This window comes from Tamandua tetradactyla, chromosome 1, assembly GCF_023851605.1.
Source record: "Tamandua tetradactyla isolate mTamTet1 chromosome 1, mTamTet1.pri, whole genome shotgun sequence".
Classification (NCBI taxonomy): domain Eukaryota; kingdom Metazoa; phylum Chordata; class Mammalia; order Pilosa; family Myrmecophagidae; genus Tamandua; species Tamandua tetradactyla.
The window spans coordinates 44,737,391-44,760,258 of record NC_135327.1 but is presented as its reverse complement, the minus strand read 5'-3'; the positions used below and the strand labels follow the sequence as shown (position 1 = coordinate 44,760,258).

The window sequence follows — 22,868 nt, the reverse complement described above, 5'->3', positions numbered from 1 at the left end:
TACAGCTATCAACAAAACCAGCAACATAAAAAATATCCTCCTTTTCTTTCATTCCCAAGTCACACTCCCATGTTCTAATGAGGCCCACAGAGGGGCATTTTTGAAATAGTGAGCTCTGTGTAATGTGTGCCAGGCATATCCGAGGCCATATGCTGAACTCTTGGAATTAAACCAAGTAGTGTGGTAAGTTTTTCACCGAAAACTTCTGACGTTAACCTTGGAACTTTTGCTAGGGAATTGGATGCTTTTTTATTATTAACCTGAAAGATGGAATTGAAGAAGGCCAATCAGAGAGAGCACTGAAGCAAAGCAGCAAGGACCAGGTGTACCTGTTCCTGGGTCAGCCGGCTTCCTTTGGCCAAATGTAATCCTTGAAATGAAATGAATTTCTGATGGGGCAAACTGTTGTTATCCACCTCCTCCCCTGCATCATTATGCTCATCAGAAGATGAGTCTTATATGAGAAGCTGTCACTGTTTTTACTGTTTGGGGTTGAAAAGTGTTAGTCAAACAACTGCTGACAGCTGAGGTCATTCATGCACTATTGGGGTTTCAACAGGTTTTATTTGCTCAGTGCTTTGTTCCCAAGTGTCTTTACACAGATTTCCAACCCCTGTTCATTCTCTCTCTCAGGCGCACATACACAAACACTCTTCCTCTCTCACTCACCCACCAGTGTTTCTTTTATTCCTCCTTTTCCCCTTAATCAGCTGAGAACAAGCAGAGTCTATTTGGGGGGAGGGGGGGTGGCGGAGCTGCGGATTTGAGATCATCTCGCCTATTAGCAGCAAATAATAGAAATTAAGATTTAATCTGAGAGTATTTGCACCACAAAATGGGTACCTTTCTATGTAAAGACAGGCTCGAAATGCATCCCTGAGAGGCTCCTCTTGTTTTTCCATATAAGCCAAGCCACAGGATTCTGCGATGATCCCGCAGGTGCCAACACTGTCACGTTTGCTCTGTTCATTTCACAGCCCCCCTGATTCCTAGGGCAAAAACAATGAAGCTCTGGTTCCGGTCATTAAAGCCCTTTGACCTGCTATTATTCTTCTAAAATAAAAACTTCTTTTTATTCATGGTAATTTCGGTTCTGGTCATTAAAGGCCTTTTGACCTGCTAGTCTTCCAAAATAAAAATATCTTATTTTCATTCAATGTAACATGAAAAAAATCTTAAAACAGTATAATCCAGCAGTTTTGACTACTGTCATGAACAAATCAAATCAAAGTTTCAGATGATATTCCTCCGTTATTTAATAAATACTTATCAAGGGTTTACTGTGTTCCAAGCATTGTCTGGGCTCTAGGAATAGAGCAGCAAATAAAGACAAAATATCAGATAGAGACAAGAGTCATGCAGAAAAATAAACTGATATAGATGGAATACCCAAAACACAACTTTCCATTGAATGGATTCTGGAAAGACCTCCCACTGGAAGTGATAGCTGAGATGAGGGCCACATGATGAGATGATGGAAAAGTTCAGTTTTGGCCATAGCAACTTTGAAAGGACACTTACACAGCCATGTGATATGTCAAGAAGCCAGATAGATAATGAGTCCAGATTTCCAGGGAGAGGTATGGGCTACAGATACAAGTTGAACAATCACTGGCATGTAAATGATATTTAAAACCTTGCACTGGATGAAATCCATTAGGGAGAACATGTAAATAGGGAAGATCATGGGACCTAGACGGATAAGCCCTGGGGCACCATGACAGCTAGATACGGAGCAGTAGAGGAGAAGAAGCAGACACAAGAAAGTGTTTTAAAAAGAAGAGAGTAATGGCTCTGCCAAATGCCACTGAGAAGACAAGTAAGATAAGAGCAGATTAATAACCATTGGATTTGGCCGAGGGAGGTCTTTGGTACCACTGACAAAAGAATTCTTGGAGAAGCCAACTAAACTGGGTGATGGACAGAGTGTGAAGGGAGAGAGTATGGGATAACATAGACTGTTCTTTTAAGGAATGGTAAGATGATGTGACATCAAGGGAAGGTTTATAATTTGTTCTCCTTTTCTATTTTTAAATAGGAGATTGTCACCTAACAGAAGTGACTCATCTCTGATTCTTCCCCCACCAAAACATTTATTATCTGTTCCAAAGACAACCTATAACTAATATTTACACATATTACAGGCAAATATAATGGAAAATTTGTGATTTGCCTCTAAACGTGTGTTTCTTGTCATGCACATATGTTATCATGAAAACATACATTCTTTTTCCAGTTGTCAAGTATTCACCATTCCAACTGGTAATTTTAATCATCTTTCATGTCTTGAATGTACTATTTTAAAATTAGCAAGTTAAGTATTATCTTGGAGGCCAAAGGTGAGTCAAGTCATTGCCATGCTAATGTTACTAAGAAGAAAGATCAACTCTGATGAGGCTAATTGGTGTTGCGATGTGGGAAGAGAGAACGCCAAGATCCTCAGTCCTCATTCTGTGCTTGGGTGGCAGGGAATCTCTGAATGATCACCTTCTCTTGCACCCTGTACTGACAGCTGACTAATGTGCTCCCTGAAGTTGGACAGGATGACATAATGGAGCCTAAGTGCTGTGCTAAGAAAAGCAAACTTAAAAACACCTTCATCAAACGCACTCTTAGAAACTTGCAAGGATATGCTTTCTTTCACAATCTATCACCAAGAAAAATAAGGTGCAATTCTTTGAAAAATACGGAAGAAGTAAAATGCCCAAAGTATAATAGTACCAACAAATTGTATTTTGTATCCAAAAAAAATACTTTGTTGTCCACAGGGCTCTGACTGAACTGAAGGTTTCAATTTTATTATAAAAGAAAGTCACAAACCACTAACTCCTTCAAAGACCATCCAGTGTATCACAGTGTGAAATGGGACTTATGTTTACTTTGTGGTGTAGAGGGAGATAGAGAGGGAGGTGTGGTGGGCTGGAGAGTTCCAGTTTGACAGTATAAACTCTGAGGCAGTGCTTCTTTTTCTGCTTTACAGATGGTGTCAATGCTGCCACCATGCCCGGCCCTGCTTCAGAGGAGGGAGCTGAAGTCTATAAAGATGAAGGTATGAGGCCTCTTACTGTGTCTAAAAATCACAAACCCTAGAAGACCATTTGGGTCTTTTTGACAGGCCAGATGAAGCAGCCAGAAAACTTAATTCTCTTTGAGCTTCTCCATTCCCAACAAAATCAAATATCCCACCCATTCTGTTTTATTCTATAACTGGCCTTTTCTGAATTCATATGTGCATTTACATTTGCTCCTGAGAAAAGCAACTATGAATTAAGAGAACAATCAGAGAATTTAGGCTCAGAGAAGATGTTTATTTGAAGCACAAGAATAGTTTGTTCTGTTATTTACAGCTACTCATCAGGAATAAGTTCATAGAAGTGACATTTTGGGACCACCTACCACGGAGCTCCATTATATAAAACATAACTAGAAGGAAGAAATGTTTGAAAACCAGAAACATTTCCTTAGCAAGAGTATCATTCCCTGCTCTGTAAATAGAATCTATGAGAAAATGCTGCTGACCTGAGAATCCCCAGAAGAAGAAAAAAGTAGAAGAAAACTTTACTTTTTTTAGGAGAAAATGTGAGGAAAAAATAGTGAGGACATTACGATGGCGATAATAGAGATTAAAAAATAAATAGAACATATAAAGGATTTATGAGTTCCCAAGCAAAAAGGTAGTATTATTTTAAATCTGTAATTGGTAATTAATAAAGTTCCTTTGTGTATGATGGACTAGACTGTGGCATGTGTACACATGGATATTTATTTGGAAACTTTGGATAAGTGTGCTTTTCTCAATTTGGAGTGATAGGCAAATAGGTCCATACTTGGCAGTGAGAATTGCTTCTCCTTGGATCAGTGTTTAGAAAATCAAACTTGAAATTTTAATACTCAGTTATTTGCATCATAAATTACATTTCATATTGCCTGGAAAGTGGGTTTTTCTAAACAGAGCATCCTGTGAAGTGAGGACCATGAGCTGTACACCGAGATGGTGGGGACTTAAACCCTGATTCTGCCACTCGCCACTTATGTGACTTTTGACAAGTCGTTAATAAGAGAAGACAATGACTCTCTTACTGTTTCATTTTCTCTTCTGTAAGTGGAGATAATAAAAGTATCCCTCTCACAGAATACTTTAATACTCATAAATTGCTTATACAGGGTAACTGGTACCTGTGGATATTGGGGTCCCTAGAACACAGACTAGTAGATGGAGATAAGGAAGCAGGTGGTTTACTAGGCACGCATCTGAGAATTAACACCTGTGAAAGGCCAAAGAAGGAAGCACAACCTAGTAGAGGGAGTTCAACTGTAATATACTCTCAGCAGAAGCCTCTGTGGATGTTATGGGACCCTTCTCCACTGTCCCTGTTGGGGTGGGAGAGCTGGACTATTAAAACCTTGCATTGATGTCAGCTACCCTGAGAAGCAAGACATATGGCTTTTAGAGGGCAGATGCTCTCCAGTTGAGGCAATCTTGGAAGCCTGTGCTGGATGAGGGCTGTCTGGCCACAGCAGACCCTGAATATGGGGCAATGAGTACTTTATTCCTGGGAGGGGAATCTATATGGCCCAATCTAGCACCCACCACACTATTGTTATTATTATTATTATTTTTTGTATGCTGTATGGTGGGGTTACATTTCATTATTTTTCCATGTGAGTATCCCTTTATTGCAGCACCATTTGTTGAATTTTTGTTTGTTTGTTTTGCTTGTTTATTTGTTTTTGGGGAAGTGCATGAACCAGGAATTGAACCCAGGTCTTCCACATGGCAGGCAAGAATTCTACCACTGAACTACCTCCACTTGCACCCCCACTATTGTTATTTTGATGGTCCTTTTCCTGTCCATTGCCTCTTTTTAAATGAATCCCTTGGCACATCCCTTCATACTACTCAGATGTGCTCTGACATCCCTAGCTTCAAAACCATTTAGTACATCTAAAAATGTACCTGGTGTCTGATACTAACAGTTTCTGATAAGGAACCCTGATGTCATTCTAGAGAACGACATATGCTGATAAAGTGAAAGGTCAAAAAGTGGTATTTACTGTAAGCAGAATATTTTGGACATTCCAATCATTTGTCCTGTAATAAATATTGAAAAATGTGAAGTCAACTGGCAGAGCTGAGGAAACAATCAAGAGAGAATCTAATTTGAAGACTTCAAATTGAATTTTTTTTCCTGTTGAGTTTTTGATTGGAGATATCACATCTTTATAGAAATAGGCTCTTTGTGATGTTTCTTGATGCTTTTAGGATCTCACACTATTAATTGCTCATGCCAGAATCAATTTTAAAAAATTCTTTTAGGATCTTTTTTATATAAAACTTTTAATAACAGTAGTTCTGATGAGAAATTCTGTCATGTAACACAAATGCAGTTCCCTCCTAAGACTCAAATATGAAGTTTTTAGGATTTTACTGAAATAAGTTATTAATACCCATTAACCTCTTTCTTTGGGGAAAAAATGTTCTGAAATCCACATTAGTATGCAATTCAGTTTCATTTAAAAATAGAACATACAGGATATGATTTTTTGCTTTTTCCTTCTGAAATAATATGTTCAAAAGACACTGTTTGTAATTGATTATCAGTTCAAAACTTAGTCCAAGTGTTTAATGCTTATGGAACTGTCATCTTGACTGATAGATACATAGCTTCTAATGAAAAAAAAATGCATTTGCCATTGAAATCCTCCAAGATTGAGGTCATGTTGAGGTTAAAAGGCAGTCATAAATGTTGAGGATTCATTTCAAACATCCTCCAATATTAGCTTTCATGCAGAAATATCTCTTCTCGGTAACATCTGGGCTATTTATGAACTCTGCAGTTATAAGATTGCTTATAGAAATGCTTATTACACTCCCCAATTTAAGTGGCAGAACATTTTTGCTGATGAAAAGTCCTAAAGGCGTCTTTGCTCACTTGCCTTTGTTTTTAACTTTGATCCTGAGCCAGCATCTTCTTATTGGACTTTGGAACCACTGATATTATGGATTGGCCTTTTTCCCCCCACTTTCCTATGTAATTTCCAAGGACTTAGAGATAACATTCAGTTAATTCAGCTTTGCTTTTTGGTTGGTTGGACTTATATTTGCTTTAACTTTAGCTTTCACAAGGATCTTCTGGAGTGCAAGGATTAAAAAACAAACCAAAATTGGGCAGGCCATGGTGGCTCAGCAGGCAGAGTTCTTTCCTGCCATGCCAGAGACCCAGGTTCAATTCCTGGTGCCTGCCCATGTGAAAGTGAAACAAAAACAAAATTGATGTGGCTGATATCATGTTGTGTGGGAGATAAACGTTTTATTTTTTAGAAAAATAAAACAGGTATGTAAAAGTTGAAGAATTTTAAGGGACAGTATCATAACCTGGTGTATCCTTTCAGCCACTGATTTTGTTCAAATGTTCTAGACTTATTTCCCACTGGGAACAGAGAACGGGTGCTTGTTGCCACCTTAGCTCATATAACTGCTAACAGTGCAAGCTGCTAACAGAAGGAGGTAGATACGATTGGCTTATGGATCATAAGGCTGAAGACACCTGCTCCCAGTGTCTTAATGCAGCTATCTGATGGAGTTGAGCTAGGAGAATGAGATGTGAGGAGGGAGGATGCTAATGAATAATTCATCTATGTGGGATTCATACCAGGAATACAACAAACAGGACTGAATCTAAACTCAAAGATAAAGCTGGGCTAGGAAACATTGGTGAGTTGATAGGAGTTTAGTTATTTGTACAATAGGTAACACACTTAACTATTGAGAAATTTCCTCCTCTGCTGGTAAAGAATGCTCTAGTTATTTATTTGATGGTGATTTTCACTTTAAGTCCCGACAGCCAAATCCAGGAGTACAAATGTTAAGGCTATTTACATGCAATCAAAGATGACATATGGGCAGAGGTGAAATTCATATGGGAAATATGAATTGCTCTAGTTGAAGCCACTGCAAAGTTGTGGTTATAATGATGATGATATAAGACATTAAATCCCTTTAGCTCAAGGAGAGTGCTCTATTCTGGTTGTCTCAACCCTCCTAAGAACTTATTGCCACCCAACCCAAATCTAAGTCACCCTACACTAAAATAAATAAATAAATAAATAAATAAAGTGTCCTGCCTTATTTAATCATATTTCATTTGCCATTAAAATTCACCTAGACCAGATCATATCCTCATTATCATCAAAATCAATTAATGCTCAGGTCCACACACCCAAGGTTCTATTCTCTTCGAGCTATGTGTAAATCACATCATTGTTGTTTGGAATGGATGAAGTGGGATGTCACCTAGCAAAGACTTTTTAATCCCTAATCTAGTTTCAGACTTCCTAGAGATCAGAATTCTGGTAGAATAGGGGGAAGGCAAGAATTAGCCTTGACAAAGAGAGCAAAAAAAGGCTATATCTGAGGAAGTAGATCCAGTGTAGAACATATGCATTACTCTTCCCAGTGGTAGATTATTGTGAGCCTGGGCAAGTGGTATTAGCTCAAAATTGCTCGGAGCACTTTCATTTCCTTGCTTAATTTACTAAAGGAAAGAAAATCAAAATATTGGGCCTTCCACAAAATTTCCCTCAAGCTTCTCCAGCCTAATTATTCTTAGCCTTTTGTCTGTTCTTGATATCAACCATGCATCTACTTCATATCACCTCCCCACCTACCAAAGCTGAGGCAAAGCTGTCCTCAACTCTGGATCTGCAGTCACAGATTTCCAAACATATTTTAGTGCACCTGAGGTATCACTCTTGGATTTTAAGGGTCTAAAGTATGGAATGCAACCACTTCTCTGTGGAAGTTCAGGGAAGGGGAGAGAATTATGATATATGGAGAGTCCCTGTACTCTTATGCCTTTCACTTATATGTGATATTCACTTGACAAAAGGGGAGCCTGAGACTCAGAGAAGGTATAGATGGAAAGGTTTGTGAAGGGATAGGAGACAGAGATTGAGAGTACATTAGTAGAGAGCCATTTATGTGTTAACTTCCATAACTAATACTTGCATGAGCTTCATAACCCTCAAAAAAGTTTAGTATTCTAGTTTATTTAAAAATATGACAATTACTAATTTTTCTTCTCATTAGAATACTTATTTATTGTAAAATACTTCTAAATACAGAAAAATATTTTTAAAATAAAAGCATATAATCACTTTCATTTTTCCTTGAAGAACTATAATGTAAAAATTGTTTTATTCTGTTTTTTTCAGTTAAAAGTATAACATGAATATTTTCCATTTAAATATATACCTCCACAAACATGATTTTTTTCAGTGGCATAATATTTCATTATATGGCTGTCACACCATTTACACAGCCAGTGCCCTATTGTTAGACTGGAGAAATTCACAGTTTTCTCTCTATTATAAATAATGGGGAAGCACAGTGCACATATTTTAAATAAATCATTGTGTATATACATGATAAATTCCTTAAGTTGATTTACTAGGGAAAAGTTTAAAATATTTTTACTGCTTGCATTTATTTTCCTATTTTAAAAGTAATGCTTACTTATTTTAGAAGAAACAGCTAAAGCCAACGAAGAAATGAAAAATATGTCCCATAATCCCAATTTCCAGAAATAAGCATGTATAATACATTGATATATAAGCTTCCAGGCTTTTTCTAGGCAGACACATACATATCCAAAGATCTTTTCAGGGTATTCTACAACGAATACCAGTTTGAAAGCTGTCTACTAAACTTAACACTGGATTGTGAAATTCTTTCTATTTCTTTTGATAGTCTAGCATCATTTAATTGTGTATTCCATTGAATTAATATGCGTAATTTACTTGCCCACTCCACTGTGTGTCAATTCTGTGGTTTCAGTTTTAAGTTCCATGCTGAACATAAACATCCTTTAACCTTTGTAAATGTCCATGATCATTTCAGTAAGATTTTCTGTGACTCTCTAACATGTTCACTGTAGTGAATTCATATACTACAGGAGAGTAAAAGGAATAGAGTAAAAAATTTTTTAAAAAGTGCAGTCACACCCCCCTGAGATAACTACTATTCACATTTGGGGACCATCCTTTCATGCACCGCTCTGAATATGTGTACACATAACTTCTTTTGTAAATAGATCATATAATGTGTGACTTTAATACAGTTTTCCTCTTTTTATTGTTGGCTTGCTTCCCACATTCCAGTAAATCAGACAGAGTCTAGTCTCTGTTCCCAACTTTTTAAGGTCCAAATTCCAGCTTTATCCTAAGCTGCATGATTCTGGGCAAATTGCTCTCTCTATTCCTCATTTCTTCATATGTACGCTGGAATGATAATAGCATCCATGACACAGGATACAGAGCATTAAAAGTGAGTCAGTCTGGACTGTGGACTTTGGGCACTCTACATGATGCCTGATGAATGCAGGTGGCTGAAGGATGCACTGATGGAGAAGTAGAATGGCCAATGATGGTGTATACTTATGAACTCAGGCTGTGCTGCTACAAAAAGGAACATTGTTGTAAGGCATGCAACGATGTGCATGAACACGTGGGACATTTGGTGAGACAAAATAAGCCAGAAACAAAAAAACAATGGTATGGTCACCTTTAGAAAATGCTTATAAGAAAACAGGGGCCTAGAGTGTAAGCTTTTAGAGCAGACACATTAAGTCCAGACTGCTGACTATTATTTCTGGATTTTGAGAGACTGTTTATATATATAACCTGATATTTAGAGATAAGAATAACGTCAAACAGGTTGGGGTTCAGAACATAGGGGAAAGGAAGACAGTGTCTATAGTTTAGAACCACACATACTCTTTGAGACCAATGGAAGAAAGATTTATTTGATCTGGAACTGAAATTTTCTGTAGTGCATAATCTAATTCAACCTATCTGTATAGCTCATTTGAACAATTGAAACACAGAAAGGACAGAATGAGAAAGAGGTCCTTTAATCCTGTATAGATTATTGTAATGCCTGGAAATATCCTAGAGTATATTAACGAGATAATCAAAAAGTACTGGCAAAGTCCCCTGAGGGAGGGGAGAAAGACTATGGAACTATTAAACCTTACCATCAGGGAATCCCCTGATACTGTGTCAATTTTTAGGGACACCCAAATCAATAGGCCATGCCTTTGATCATGAGGCTTACTCTTATGAAGTTTATGTAGATAGCATAGAAGCTTAGACTACCTATAGGCATGCCTAAGTGTTACTTCTGGAGGACCTCTGTTGTTGCTCAGATGTGGCCTCAGTCTCTCTAAGCCCAACTGTGCAAGTGAAATCATTGCCCTCCCCGCTACATGGGATATGACATTCAAGGGTGAAAGCCTCCCTGGCGAAGTGGGAGAGGACTCCCAGGGATGAATCCAGACCTGGCACTATGGGATCAATAATTCCATCCTGACCAAATGGGGGAAAAGAAGTATAATTAATAAAGTATCAGTGACAAAGAGCATTCAAATAGAGTCAAGAAGCTACTCTGGAGGTTGTTGCTCTTATACAAGCTTCAGGTAGACCTTGCTGCCTATCATAACCGGCAAACTCTCAACCAGGACCATTCTAACCAATCCTAAAGAACACCTAGGGCAATTTATAAGATTCTACAAGGGTTCCAGGACTAGAGTAACTGGCCAGAAACCTACAACTTCCAGATGGGTCCCTGGTCCAGATAAGTCCTGAAACCTAACCCAGCCTCTCCAGAACATCAGATAGTTCCATCTCCCTACCCCATATTAGCGACAGACCCTTCCAATAGCAGAAATTTAGAATTGCCATAGCCCAAAAAACCCCCACGAGAAGCATGGAAAGATCAAAGGTGATGGTGGAATTATACATAGAAGATAGGACTTAACAAATGAATATGAATGCTGAAACATTAAATTGATATCTCTTTTAGTCTCCAGCATTTTAGAGCAGCTAGAAGTAAAAACCTAAAATTGTGAAATTGTAACCCATGTCAAAGTCTGAAATATGTTCTACAGCTAATTGTGGTGCTGCGCTTGAAAATTTATAGCTTTTTTGTATGTATGTTATTGTTCACTAAAAAGAAGGAAAAAAAGTGGATTGGGATGATAAAAAAAATATCTAAGCCCTCTAGCCTCCTATGTCCTGGGACAGCTAAAAGGAAAAATATGAGAGGATTGTATGGTAGCCCATGGCAAACTCTGGAATCTATCTTGTAATCAGTTTTTGAAGAGTGCTTTGAAAACTATTGCTTTTTTTTATTTCTTTGCTTTGTATATATGTTATACTAGACAGTAAAAAAGTTTTTATAAAAGTGAGTGAATCCATTTAAAAATCTTCATGGGCGGGCCACGGTGGCTCAGCAGGCAGAGTTCTCGCCTGCCATGCCAAAGACCCGGGTTCAACTCCCGGTGCCTGCCCAAGCAAAAAAAAAATATCCTCAAGGACTCTGATACACAGTAGGGCATTCAAAATTTTCATCCATTATCAAATATATATTCATGTATGTTTATTTTATGAATGTAGGGCCATATTCTATACTCTTTTCTGCATCTTGCTATGTAGCAGACAGCAAAAATTTTGTGGGAATCACTCCAAGTCATTTTGTATAGCTCTATTAATCCATTTTAAAGCTCACAAGATATTCTAAGTTTGGATGCACCATAATATATCCAAACATTCTCCTATGATAAGCAAGCACTTTCTTTCCACTTGATTGCCATGCACACAATACTGCAATAGACAGCTTGCCCCATATATCTTTGTAAACTGGTACTTCTATTTGAATGGGAATGGTTGTAGGTTTGTGACGTTTCCTTTAAAGAGTATGCATTTTAAATAGATATTGCCAGACTGCTTTCTCCAAAGGCTATAACAATTCATACTTTGATCAGCAATTGTTATTTTTGCTCTAATTTTTTACAGTTTGATAGGTATAATCCCCTTATTGCTTTTAAAAAATCAGTATTATTGGGCGGGCAATGGTGGCTCAGTGGCAGAGATCTCGCCTGCCATGCCAGAGACCCGGGTTCAGTTCCTGGTGCCTGTCCATGCAAAAAAGAAAAATGAGTATTATCATCCAATTTTGCAGATAACTGAGGCTGAGAAGATTTGAGTAAATGGTCCAGGTACACAAAAGATAGAACTGTAATTTGCAAAGCAAATCTTTCTGAGCCCAAAGCCCATGCTCTTTCTGTCCTACCATGATGCCTCTCAAATCATGCTTTTGGAGCAATGGACCTTCCTTCTTTGTCTGAGGAAGGCAGGACACAGGTCCAGAACAGTCAGAGGGACCTCATGGGAAATCCAAGGCCCATGTCAGTTGAAGTGAGGCTGTGAGGCTGAGGCAGCAGAAAGGAGAAATGGGATGCAGGCTACTCTGGCCACATCGTGGCCTTGGCCCCAACCCTGGGGCTTCCTGTGAAAGGAGTACGTAGAAATGTCCAACTATATATCCCATTGGATATAAAGTCCAAATCCCTTTGCATAATACTCATAGTCTAATCTCTGTAACCTGATTCTATGCTTCCTTAAAAGCTACATATACACTGCTTGGCAGCCCAACTTATCGTTTCCCAAATTCCACTAGCCTATGGAATTGTGACACATCTGTCACATCTGTTTTATCCTTTATTCTATATATTGAAATCCTAACCATTTTTCAAAGCTCACTTCTTATATCTTACCCTTACACACCAATCCTTCCTTTCTTCCCTCCCTCCTTCCTTCCATCATGAATTATCTGAGCAAACACGGCAATGACAGGAATTGTACGAGATAATGTGGGGAGTGGAAGGTGTTCAGATGTTCACCTGTCTTGATTTCTCTCCCTCCTCATTATATTTCATTCCATACAGTAATGAGATATTTCTTCAACTGTTTCTTATAAATTTGGAAAAATTTTATCAAATCTTATAAATTTGTACAACTTTTAAAACTGCCATATGCTCTTTATCAATATTTATTTTATACATGGCATATCAAACTTAGCAGAGTGTAATACCTTGAAAGTAGGGACCAGACTTCATTCATTTTCATACTCTCTTCAGAGCCCAACACAGTGGCTTGTGCATAGGAAGTTCTCAGTATTTCCTTACTTTAATGCAAAGTTATAAAATAATTCATATAAAATAGTTCATATGGCTCTGTGGATGATTTAAAAGTTTCTTGGGGAACATAATTAAGATCCATGCATCAAATTAGAGACTTTACATGGTTCTAGAAAATGTAGATTAAAAAATTATCTGAAATTTAGTTGAATAATTGAAGATAGAACCTATCATAAGAAAAGATCCACTCAGAATTCTAATATTTTTACTACTGTCCCAAAAGACTTAGTCCTATTTTTAAAGCTCCTAATGAGGGAAATTCCCTTTCAGAAGTCTATTTCAAAAGTAAATATTCCCTAAAATATCATGATATAGAAACACAAAGACACAGAAGCACAAAGGTAAATTCAAAGGCAGAGACTTCCCTACAAGAGAATAAAAACTTTTAAAATACTAAGTGTATATAGATTTTAATTAGTAGAATTTAAAATATTTTAAATGGCATGTGAAGGCAGTCCAAATCATACATATATAACCTTTCCTTATAATTTAATTTTTGGTGTAATATTATATTTATAATAGTCAATACAATAATATAATGCCTTGGGACATATTTCTAAAGATCTAGAATATTAGGCTTGGGAAACAAAGTGATCACAGAGTAGGATATGGAGATTATTTGAGTGGGTTTATAAATTCTTTGGTCAACTCACTATCTTGGGGGGGGCCACAGTGGCTCAGCAGGCAGAGTTCTAACCTGCCATGCCAAAGACCCAGGTTCGATTCCTGGTGCCTGCCCATGCAAAAAAAAAAAAAGGGTAAACGTACTATCTTGGATATAAATTTATATGGGCATGTCTAGAACCTAGTTTCAAATTCAGTGGCCAAGTCTTTAAGATTTTGGGGGTAATCATGGAAACTTTAAGAGCCTCACTTTGGTTTGGATTCATGTCACCACTGCTGTGTGACCTTTTTTTTTTTTTTTTTTGGCTGCATGTTCTTTGAATAGCTTGTGCCTGTTTTTTCATCTGGAAAATGGGTATAATAATATTTATATTCTGGGGTTGTGAACTTTAGGAGTTAATATATTTAGTAGAGTGATAGCATTAAAATGGCAACATAAGACATTGCTTGGAAAAGTCTAGCCTCAGAGTCAACTGATAAGAGAACAATTCCCACCTGCTTGGATATCTGGAGTATGATATAGACTGGAGAAGGACTCTACAAATACTGAACCAAAGAAAAAAAAAGACACCAAAATCAACAGGAAATTTGTACCCTGGACCCAGCAGTCCAGACCAGCCCCACCTAGCTTGGTCCCATGCAGCTCAGGAGTTGGACAGCATGGCCTGGGTCCCATGGATGCAGCCCATAGAGCAACTCACAGCAGTAAGTTAGAACCCCATTTATATCCAGGCATTCTGCCCAAGAGCGCAGAGACCCGAGGCAGTTCACAAGAGGCCGAGGAATGCCACCAAGGAAAAAAATGACAGCTGCAGAACTATTAGCAAGACGTAAACACACTCAATACAGTCACTGTTTGCTGTACCACCCAAATGCAAAATGAATTTTTGGATTGAGTACATTTGGCTCCCTAGAGCAGGATACCCTAATAGGGAAGAAACCAGAGGCAGAAAAGCCTCACAGAAAATAAAAAAAGAGGAGGGTAGATTGAACTGTTGTGACACTGGATTGCTCCCAGACCTAAAATGTATAATGAAAAGGGAAAACCGAGTGAAGATGAGAAGATGAATCATAGGACAGGGTAAAAATTCTGCCAAAAAAAACCCCAAAAAACAACAGAACAAGACTTGGGGGGAAGAAACAAAGGAAAGGAAGCTTTCTCTTGAAGGTCAAACATTTGTACACAAAAGGGCAATCTTAAAAAGTGTACATATCCAGGGCAAAATTCAGGTGCAAAAGACCTGAGAAACTCTGAACATTTAATGACTTCTCTAAAGGTTTAGAATAAATTGGAATAACCATCAAAGAAGAGTGTTAACACAAAGCCAATGAACAAATAAAACCCCAGGGAAGAGAGATAAACTGACCTTCAGAGTTAATACATCAAAATAGCCAGATGCCCAGGCATCAGAAAAAAATTATAAGCCATAGTAAGAAACAGGAAGATACAACTTAGTCAAGGGAATAAATGAAAAATTCATAGGAGCCACAGAATGTGGAACAACTAATCAAAGAAGTTCAACCAATTCTCCTAGATCAGTTCCAGGAGATGAAGGAAATATGATTAGAAACAAACTAATGGTGGATGTAGAGCTAAAGGATTTTAAGAAGACAATATGTGAACATAAAGAAGAATTACAAAGTTTAAAAAGAAAGATAACAGAAATCATGGGGATAAAAGGCATAACAATGGAGATTAAAAATATCATAGAGACATACAACAGCAGATTTGAACAGGAAGAAGAAAGAATCCATGAATTAGAAGATAGGGCAAACAATATCACACAGAAGAACAAATAGAGAAAAGAATAGAAAAAATTGAGCAGTGTCTCAGAGACTTGAGTGAAGCATAAAACATACCAACATATGCTTCATAGATTTCCCAGAAGGAGAAGAAATGGGTAAAGGGACAGAAAGAAGATCTGAGTACATAATAGCCAAAAATTTCCCCCCTCTTATGAAAGACATACAAATACCTGTCCAAAAAAGTACCGTGTACTCTGAACAAACTAAATCTTAGTAGGCCTACTCCAAGATACATACTAATCCAAATGTCAAATGCCAAAGGTAGAGAGAGAATTCTGGAAGCTGCAAGAGAAAAGAGATTCATCATATACAAGGAATGCTTAATAAGACCAAGTACAGATTTCTCATCAGATACCATGGATGGAGCAATGGTAAGATACATTTAAGTCGCTGAAAGAGAAAAGCTGCCAGACCAAAATCCTTTATCTGGCAAAAGTGTCCTTCAAAAATGAGATAGATTTAAAAATATTCACAGATAAACTGATAGAGTTTGTCAACAAAATATCTGTCTTAAAATAATTGCTGTTGGATTTCTTTGGCTTAAAGAGGCAGGAGACAGTGGCTTGGAATAGTGTGAAAAAGTGAAGTTCTTCAATAAAAGTAATTAAAAGGGTAAGTACAAAAATAAATATTACTGAATGTTCAATACAGCTCTACTCTTTAATTCCTATGAGAGTCAGAATACAATTGAACAAGGAAAATCATATGTCCTGATAAAGGACACATAAAAATATATAGAAGTAATATAGGACAAAACAGTATAAACAAGGGAAATAGAAGGATATGGGAGCAAAGAATGTATATGCTATTGAAGTTAAGTTGGTAGTTTTTCAAATTAGGAGGTTATAGATGTAGGTTGTATAATATAAACCCCAGGGTAACCGAAGGAATATATTTAAAAAATATGTAGTAACAGAAATGAGAAAGGCTCAATCAATTATATCACAAAAGATCAACTATACAGAAAAGGAGGCTGCAGTAAAGGTGGACAAAAAATGAATATGATATATAAAAACCAAAGGACAAAATGACTGAAATATTGCCTTTGTAGTAATACTGAATGTTAATGGATTAAACTCCTCCAGTCAAAAAAAAAAAAAAAAAAAAGCACAGATTAATAGAATAGATTAAAAAAAAAAAAGAACATGATCCAACTATATGTTGTTTACAAGAGACTCACTTTAGACCCCACTTTAGACCCTAATATAAAAACAGGTTGATAGTGAAAGGATGGAAAAAAACATACTAATATCTTTTGCTACTTAATTTCACCCCCAAAATATCTTTGCTATTAGGTCAGGCTATCTTTGCTAATTACTTACTTTGGAAATCTTTTCAGCAGTAATGTAGAAATTGTGATCCTAAGAAATATATTCACACACCCTAATTGGTTGGACTTGAACAATAACAAGCAAAAACATATTTCATAGTGCCCAAATTCCCTCTTTCAATGACCCTGAGATATATGAATTAGGTAATGCTAGCAGCTGTAACAAAACTTTCAAATTCCCTTACCCAACAGAATTTAGGTTTCTGTGCACATAAAAGCTAAGGGAGAAGTTCTGCTCCACACAGCCATTCAAGGACTCAAGCTGATGGAAGTTTGTGATTTTCAACCTGTGATCTTCAAAGTGGTCCTGAGCCTTGACATCCAGTTTGCAACTGGGGAGGAAAGAGAGAAAAGGGCTGCACAGGAGGTTTTTATGGGTCAGGTCTTCCCTTGGCCAGAACTCAGACACATGGTGCTGGCTGCAAAAGAGAACTTCCTGAATCCTGAATTCCCAGAGTTCTGCTTTCCTCTGTAACTAAGAGAAGGGAAATGAGTTTGTTGAATAGCTTCCTAATATCTTCCAAAGATGGGTGATGTTATTTCACCAGTTTTACAAATGAGGCAACCAAGACTCAGGTTGAATTAACTTGCCCAGGGCTATAACAGTGCTGATTGCTAAAGAATAGACTGGAGCTCAGACCTTTTTAAAAAAGTTCCATTCCTGTGTGTGTGTGTTTTTTCCTTATGCCACAAGGTTGCTCTGTATTGAGAGAAACACACATATACATGCACACACAGTTTTATTGAATGTCACAGTATGGCAGGGATAAAATAAATGGTAAATACTTGATTTTTTTCACATTCTTCCTTTCAAGGAATAATAGAATGTTTCATGTTGTCTGCTATTTTTTAAAGTCAGTGGTCCTAGAAGTAAATATAGATTTTTGCATGCTCCAAGTTTATAGTAGATTCACTCTGTTTATTTTGCTTTTATTATGTCCTTATTGCAAAATCGTATTTAAAGTGATTCTCTCAAAAATGACATTTATAATGAGGCCACAGGTTCTTTACTTAATAGATGAGATTGTGTCACAATAGAGGCTCTAACAGAACTTCGATTCATGAATTTGCTCATTATTTTCTTAGTGACAGATATTTTATATTTGGTTTTGGGTTGTGAAATATTCCCATACTCACATTTTATGCAGACAGTTGGGTTTTTTAAAACATTTTTTATTGTGAAATATATGTACAAAAAAACAATAAATTTCAAAGTACATTTTAACAAATAGTTGTAGAACAGATTTCAAAGTTTGATATGGGTTATAGTTCCACAATTTCAAGTGTTTCCTTCTAGCTGCTCCAAGACACTGGAAACTAACAAGAAATATCACTATAATGATTCAGCAGTCATCCTCATTTGTTAAATCCTAACTTCTCTGTTATTACTCCTCCTTCTCCTTTGATCCTTCTCTCAATTTTTAGGGATATTTGGATTATGCCCATTCTAATTTTATTAATGTTGAAAAGAGGTATCAAAAATATGGCATAGGATTATGGAATTGGTTGAAGATTTTTGGAAAGACTGGTACTTCTGGGTTTCAGCATTTTTCTGGCCTAGAAACCATCTGAGGTTTTAGGTTTCTGAAAAGTAAACTTAATGCGTGCAAGTTTTATAGGTTCTCATATAGAGCCCTGGGTGTTATTTAGGGTTAATAGGAATGATATTGGTTGGGATTTAGCAAACCCTGGGGATTAGCCATATCAAGCTGAAGCTTGCATGAGAGTAACTTCCAGAATAATCTCTTGACACTATTTGAACTCTCTTCGCCACTGATACCTTATTTTGTTACATTTGTTTTCCTGCTTTTGATCAAGAAGGTATTGTTGATCCCCCTGTGCCAGGGCCAGGCTCATCCCAAGTCATGCCCCATATTGCCAGGGAGACTCAAACCCCTGGATATTGTTTCCCACATAGTGAACAGAGGAATGATTTTCCTTGCAGAGTTGGTCTTAGAGAGAGAGGCCACATCTGAGCAACAAAGGGAGGTTCTCTGGAAGGGACTCTTAGGCATAATTCTTAGGCTTAGCTTTTCTGTTACAGAAATAAGTTTCATAAGAGCAAGCCTCAAGTCAAGATCAAGGGCTTCCTATCAACTTGGGAGTCTCTAATATTTGAGAGACTATCTGGGCATTCCCCATTGGGAAAGTTTAATAGTTCCATATTTTTTCTCTAGTCTCTCAAGGGACTTTGCCAATACTTTAAAAATATCTGCCCAACGTACTCTTGGATATATTCAGGTATTACTTTAAGCCGTAGAAATTAGAATTAATGAAAATTTTAAAAATTGTTATTTATGTATTTATTTTTATGTCAGTCATTGTGCTTTACTTAAAAGCAGTGTTGACTGCTTGTGCAGTTTTTAAAAAAAATTTTTAATGACATATACTATATATTCACATGCCATGTAATCATGCAAAGTGTATAATCAGTGGTTCACAATAGCGTCATATAGCAGATGGCTGGTTTTAATGAGGTCAAGTGTATATTTGAACCCTCTATGAGTCAGCTAACCTTACATAGGTCAGAGTTCGTGATCATATTAACATATTACACTTGAATATGACTTTTCATAAACCAAGCAAAAAATTACAGCTTATAAAGCTGAACAGATCACAACCCACTCCTCCTTGAATTCCTCTATATCTTCATGCTGCCCTCAAGAGCAAAACATTACCCTCATCATAGAAATGCCTCTACACACCTCATTTCCTGTAACACCAGATGTCGTCTGAGTTTTTTCCCCCTCCAGAGTCATATTTGAAAATGAAATGTATTGAACATATTTGATTCTGCATGACCAGGCTGTTCTCCTCTTTAAATTTCTGGAAGTTCCTTGGCACAATATCTTTCAACCCATGTTCATGTTCATCAGGGAGCTATACGTTTGAATTGACTAAAAAGGTAACTTTTAAGAAATGGATCTAGAAGGATGCTAAACATCTTAAAATAGTATTTATAAAAAGCCCTTTAGGAATGTTTAAAGTATGTTTCACATTAAAATTAGATAATGAAATCGCAAGGACCAGAAAGTGAGTGGGTTAAACTCTTTTGAGGTATACAAAAGAGACATGCCCTGAGGCTACCTTGGTTTGTACAAAAGTCAGAGTAGAAAAGCCATCTCTCTCTGCCCCTAGAACTGGAGAATCCAGCAGGCAACAGCAGCTCCGCTAGTGGTTCAACTTCTTGAACAGAACTCCCCTCGATGAATGCTAAAAGCCTTCACCTCCTTTTTCTCTTTCTACCCTTCCGATGCTACCCAAAACTCTTAATCCTTCTTTGTTCCACTCCATCCATGGCTTATGTTTTCCCCCTTCTCTTTCAGTGAATCTCTACCTTTTAAAAACTCTATGCTTTGAAATCTTTATATATTTTACATCCAAACACTCCAAACACAGAGGACCTAGTTGGTCCTTTTCATTATCATCTAACATTATTCTCTCCAGCAAGGTGGAGCTCTCATGTCAGGCCAACTTAAAGTCTGCTGGCCATCCTGTATGTGGCTGCCCAGGGCCTGTCTCTCATTAATCATCTGTGATCAGGTGGTCAATATCATATGGTGAGAAATAGCATACCTGTGCATGAGGGGCCCTTTCAAAGCAGACTGGGGGGCATAAAGCACCAGGTTCTAGCAGGCACTTGTCCCAACTTCTCCTAATTAAAGACAGCATGGCATAGACAGAGCAGCAGAATCCAAGTCAGGAGAATAGAGTGAGCATCCACATTTTGGCTATGACATAGTAAGAGAAAGGCTAGTGACTATATAGGTAGCCCCAGGAAGCATAGGTAAGGGAGTAGGGAAGAGAAGCAGGGAAGGGAGGGGCCAATAGAAGGTAAACTAATAAGTGGGTTACTGCAAATGGGAACCAGTGGGGCTCAGTCCTCTTAGAGGTGCATAGAATACATTCAGAATTGTCTAGCTAAGGGGTGAGGAAATAGGTATTTTTCACCAGAATCCTCAAGGTTTCAGGGCTTGCTCTGGAGGCGTTAACTCCTGGGTAACTTCTGTCCCATCCAGGTAAAGAAAACCTTCTGTCAGATAGTCTTAGAAACAGAGGTCATCGAACCATCCATGGTAACCTCAGGAATAGCCCAAGGGCGTAGTGGTGGGACACCAAGTGCTTCAATGTGCAGCTAACATGGGCTGGTTCTGTTTTTGCTTCTGTATCTAAGGACCTCAGAAGTGGGAGAGGGCTGGGAATAAGAGAAAGAGGAGAGGAATGAATCCAGTCCTGGGATCTCCCCTACAACAATAAGGCTGGATTATTTAGAGCAGCCAAAAATTGGATTTAGTTTGAATGTCCAACACTAGAGGCAATGATAAAATAGCTTAGGTTAGTTTAGGTCACATAATGAACCACTCTGAAGCCACCATTATTGTAGAATTACATTCAATGGCATGGGAAAATTAGAAAAAAAGAAAAGAAAACAGATGAATGCAAAGACCTGAGTGGATAGAGACCCATTAGCAGGGCTTCAATTAAAATTTTTTTCAGGTGGGTGAGTTTGTGTGTCCTTCCAGGTATGAGGAACTAAGAGGTGGTAAAATAATCCAGGTCTTTGAAGCTCACATAAAATTAGGAATTCTCATGAAGGGCACAGATGCTTATCTTAGGCTCCAAACATGTCCTTTACATCATTTGGGAATTAAGGCTTAAGTTATGCTTCAATGAGGTGGAATATGACTTAGTTCTTGAAGACTCTAGGAAACACTGCATCTCTTATAGGTCCTGACATCTCCACCACACTCTCCCAGACTCTGGCTGAAAGCTCCATGAATCTTTATGTGAACCTGGGGACAGATTCTGTCCACCGCCTTGACCTTGACTTCTCCATGGAAGTAACTGACGGGTAGTGGCCTGTCGCTAGGCTGAGACCACTCTGAGTTAGGTCCACAAAAGCCCTCATAATGTCCCCCAAGATGGAAGGGCCTCTCAGTTGTACAATCACAACCACCTTTCATGTGCAGATCAAATTAAACCAAAGTGTAAATAAAACCTTGCACTCTCCCTGAGTAACAGATCAACTTTATAATCGAATTCCAAGCCAGTTTACATTTGGTACCATAGCTACTTAATTTTAATGCCCGTGGCCTGATTAACTTTCTAAAAAATGATGTCATGAGAACCTGCAGGAGAGGCTTAGCAACGGGAAAAAGGAGGCAACATTAGAAAGGAATGAGAAGAGTGGGGGTCAAGGTTACTGAAACAGCCAAGTCATGGACAACCAAAAATAAGAGGAGATTTGCCTTTATTTACAGTGCCAAGGGGAGGGGGAAATTAACTTGATGGAAAGGGTAATTAAGCATTTCTTTTTCTGTCACAGACTAACCAGCTTTACATCCAGCTGTTCTGTTTTACATTGTGATGCTTCTTGGTCAAGTTGATGATTTAAAGATGGCCTGGGTGGTATTGTTACACATCACAGTACTTACCCTGCTATTAATTGTTATTTTATAAAGAAAATGAAAAATCTCAGAGACACAACTATCCACTGAAGACACATAATGAGGGTGAAGTGGGGACATTTACAGAGAAGTGTTGTGAGAACAAGGAGTTAATTTGAACAAATGAGCTGATCAGCCTTATAAGGTATCTTAGAGAAATTATCTGGCTCAAACCCCTCAATTTCTAAATGCAGAAATTGAGATTACGTGAGGTGAATGGGTTTTCCTTGAGTTATGAAGCAACTTGTATTTGTAAATTTAGAATCATAACCCCAAGCTAGTGTTCCTCTCACTATAATAATTGATTCTTAATTACTTGTATTGACAATAACAGTAGAAGAATATGACTTCCCATGTTTGAAAAGGCACTCTTAAAAAAGTTAGTGTCTTCTAATAGAAACAAGGGTAGTTATACATGATGGTAGTTTTCACAGCCAAGCCATACTAAAGACTCTGAGTGCTTGTATTCCACAACTCTGGGAATGATTGGCTGCCTTTTAATGGGGGTTAATGAGAGCATAATGAAGACAAATGACCCACAAAAGCTCATTTGAGCTTCTCACTCCCAGCTCAATGTCCTGTCCCTCAGTTACCTTTCAGGTAAATATAGTTCAGCCTTGGATA

General features: G+C 37.7%; 1 protein-coding gene across 3 annotated transcripts in view; it reads left to right on the top strand.

Annotated features, from left to right (window-relative positions):
- Nucleotides 1–22,868, top strand: part of MACROD2 (mono-ADP ribosylhydrolase 2) — a 2,249,967-nt gene that overhangs the window by 2,101,958 nt on the left and 125,141 nt on the right. For all 3 annotated transcript variants that reach the window (XM_077115113.1, XM_077115111.1, XM_077115108.1), the window contains one exon: nucleotides 2,981–3,049. In XM_077115113.1, coding sequence (XP_076971228.1) covers nucleotides 2,981–3,049 — 69 coding nt within the window. The remainder of the gene's footprint in view (nucleotides 1–2,980; nucleotides 3,050–22,868) is intronic.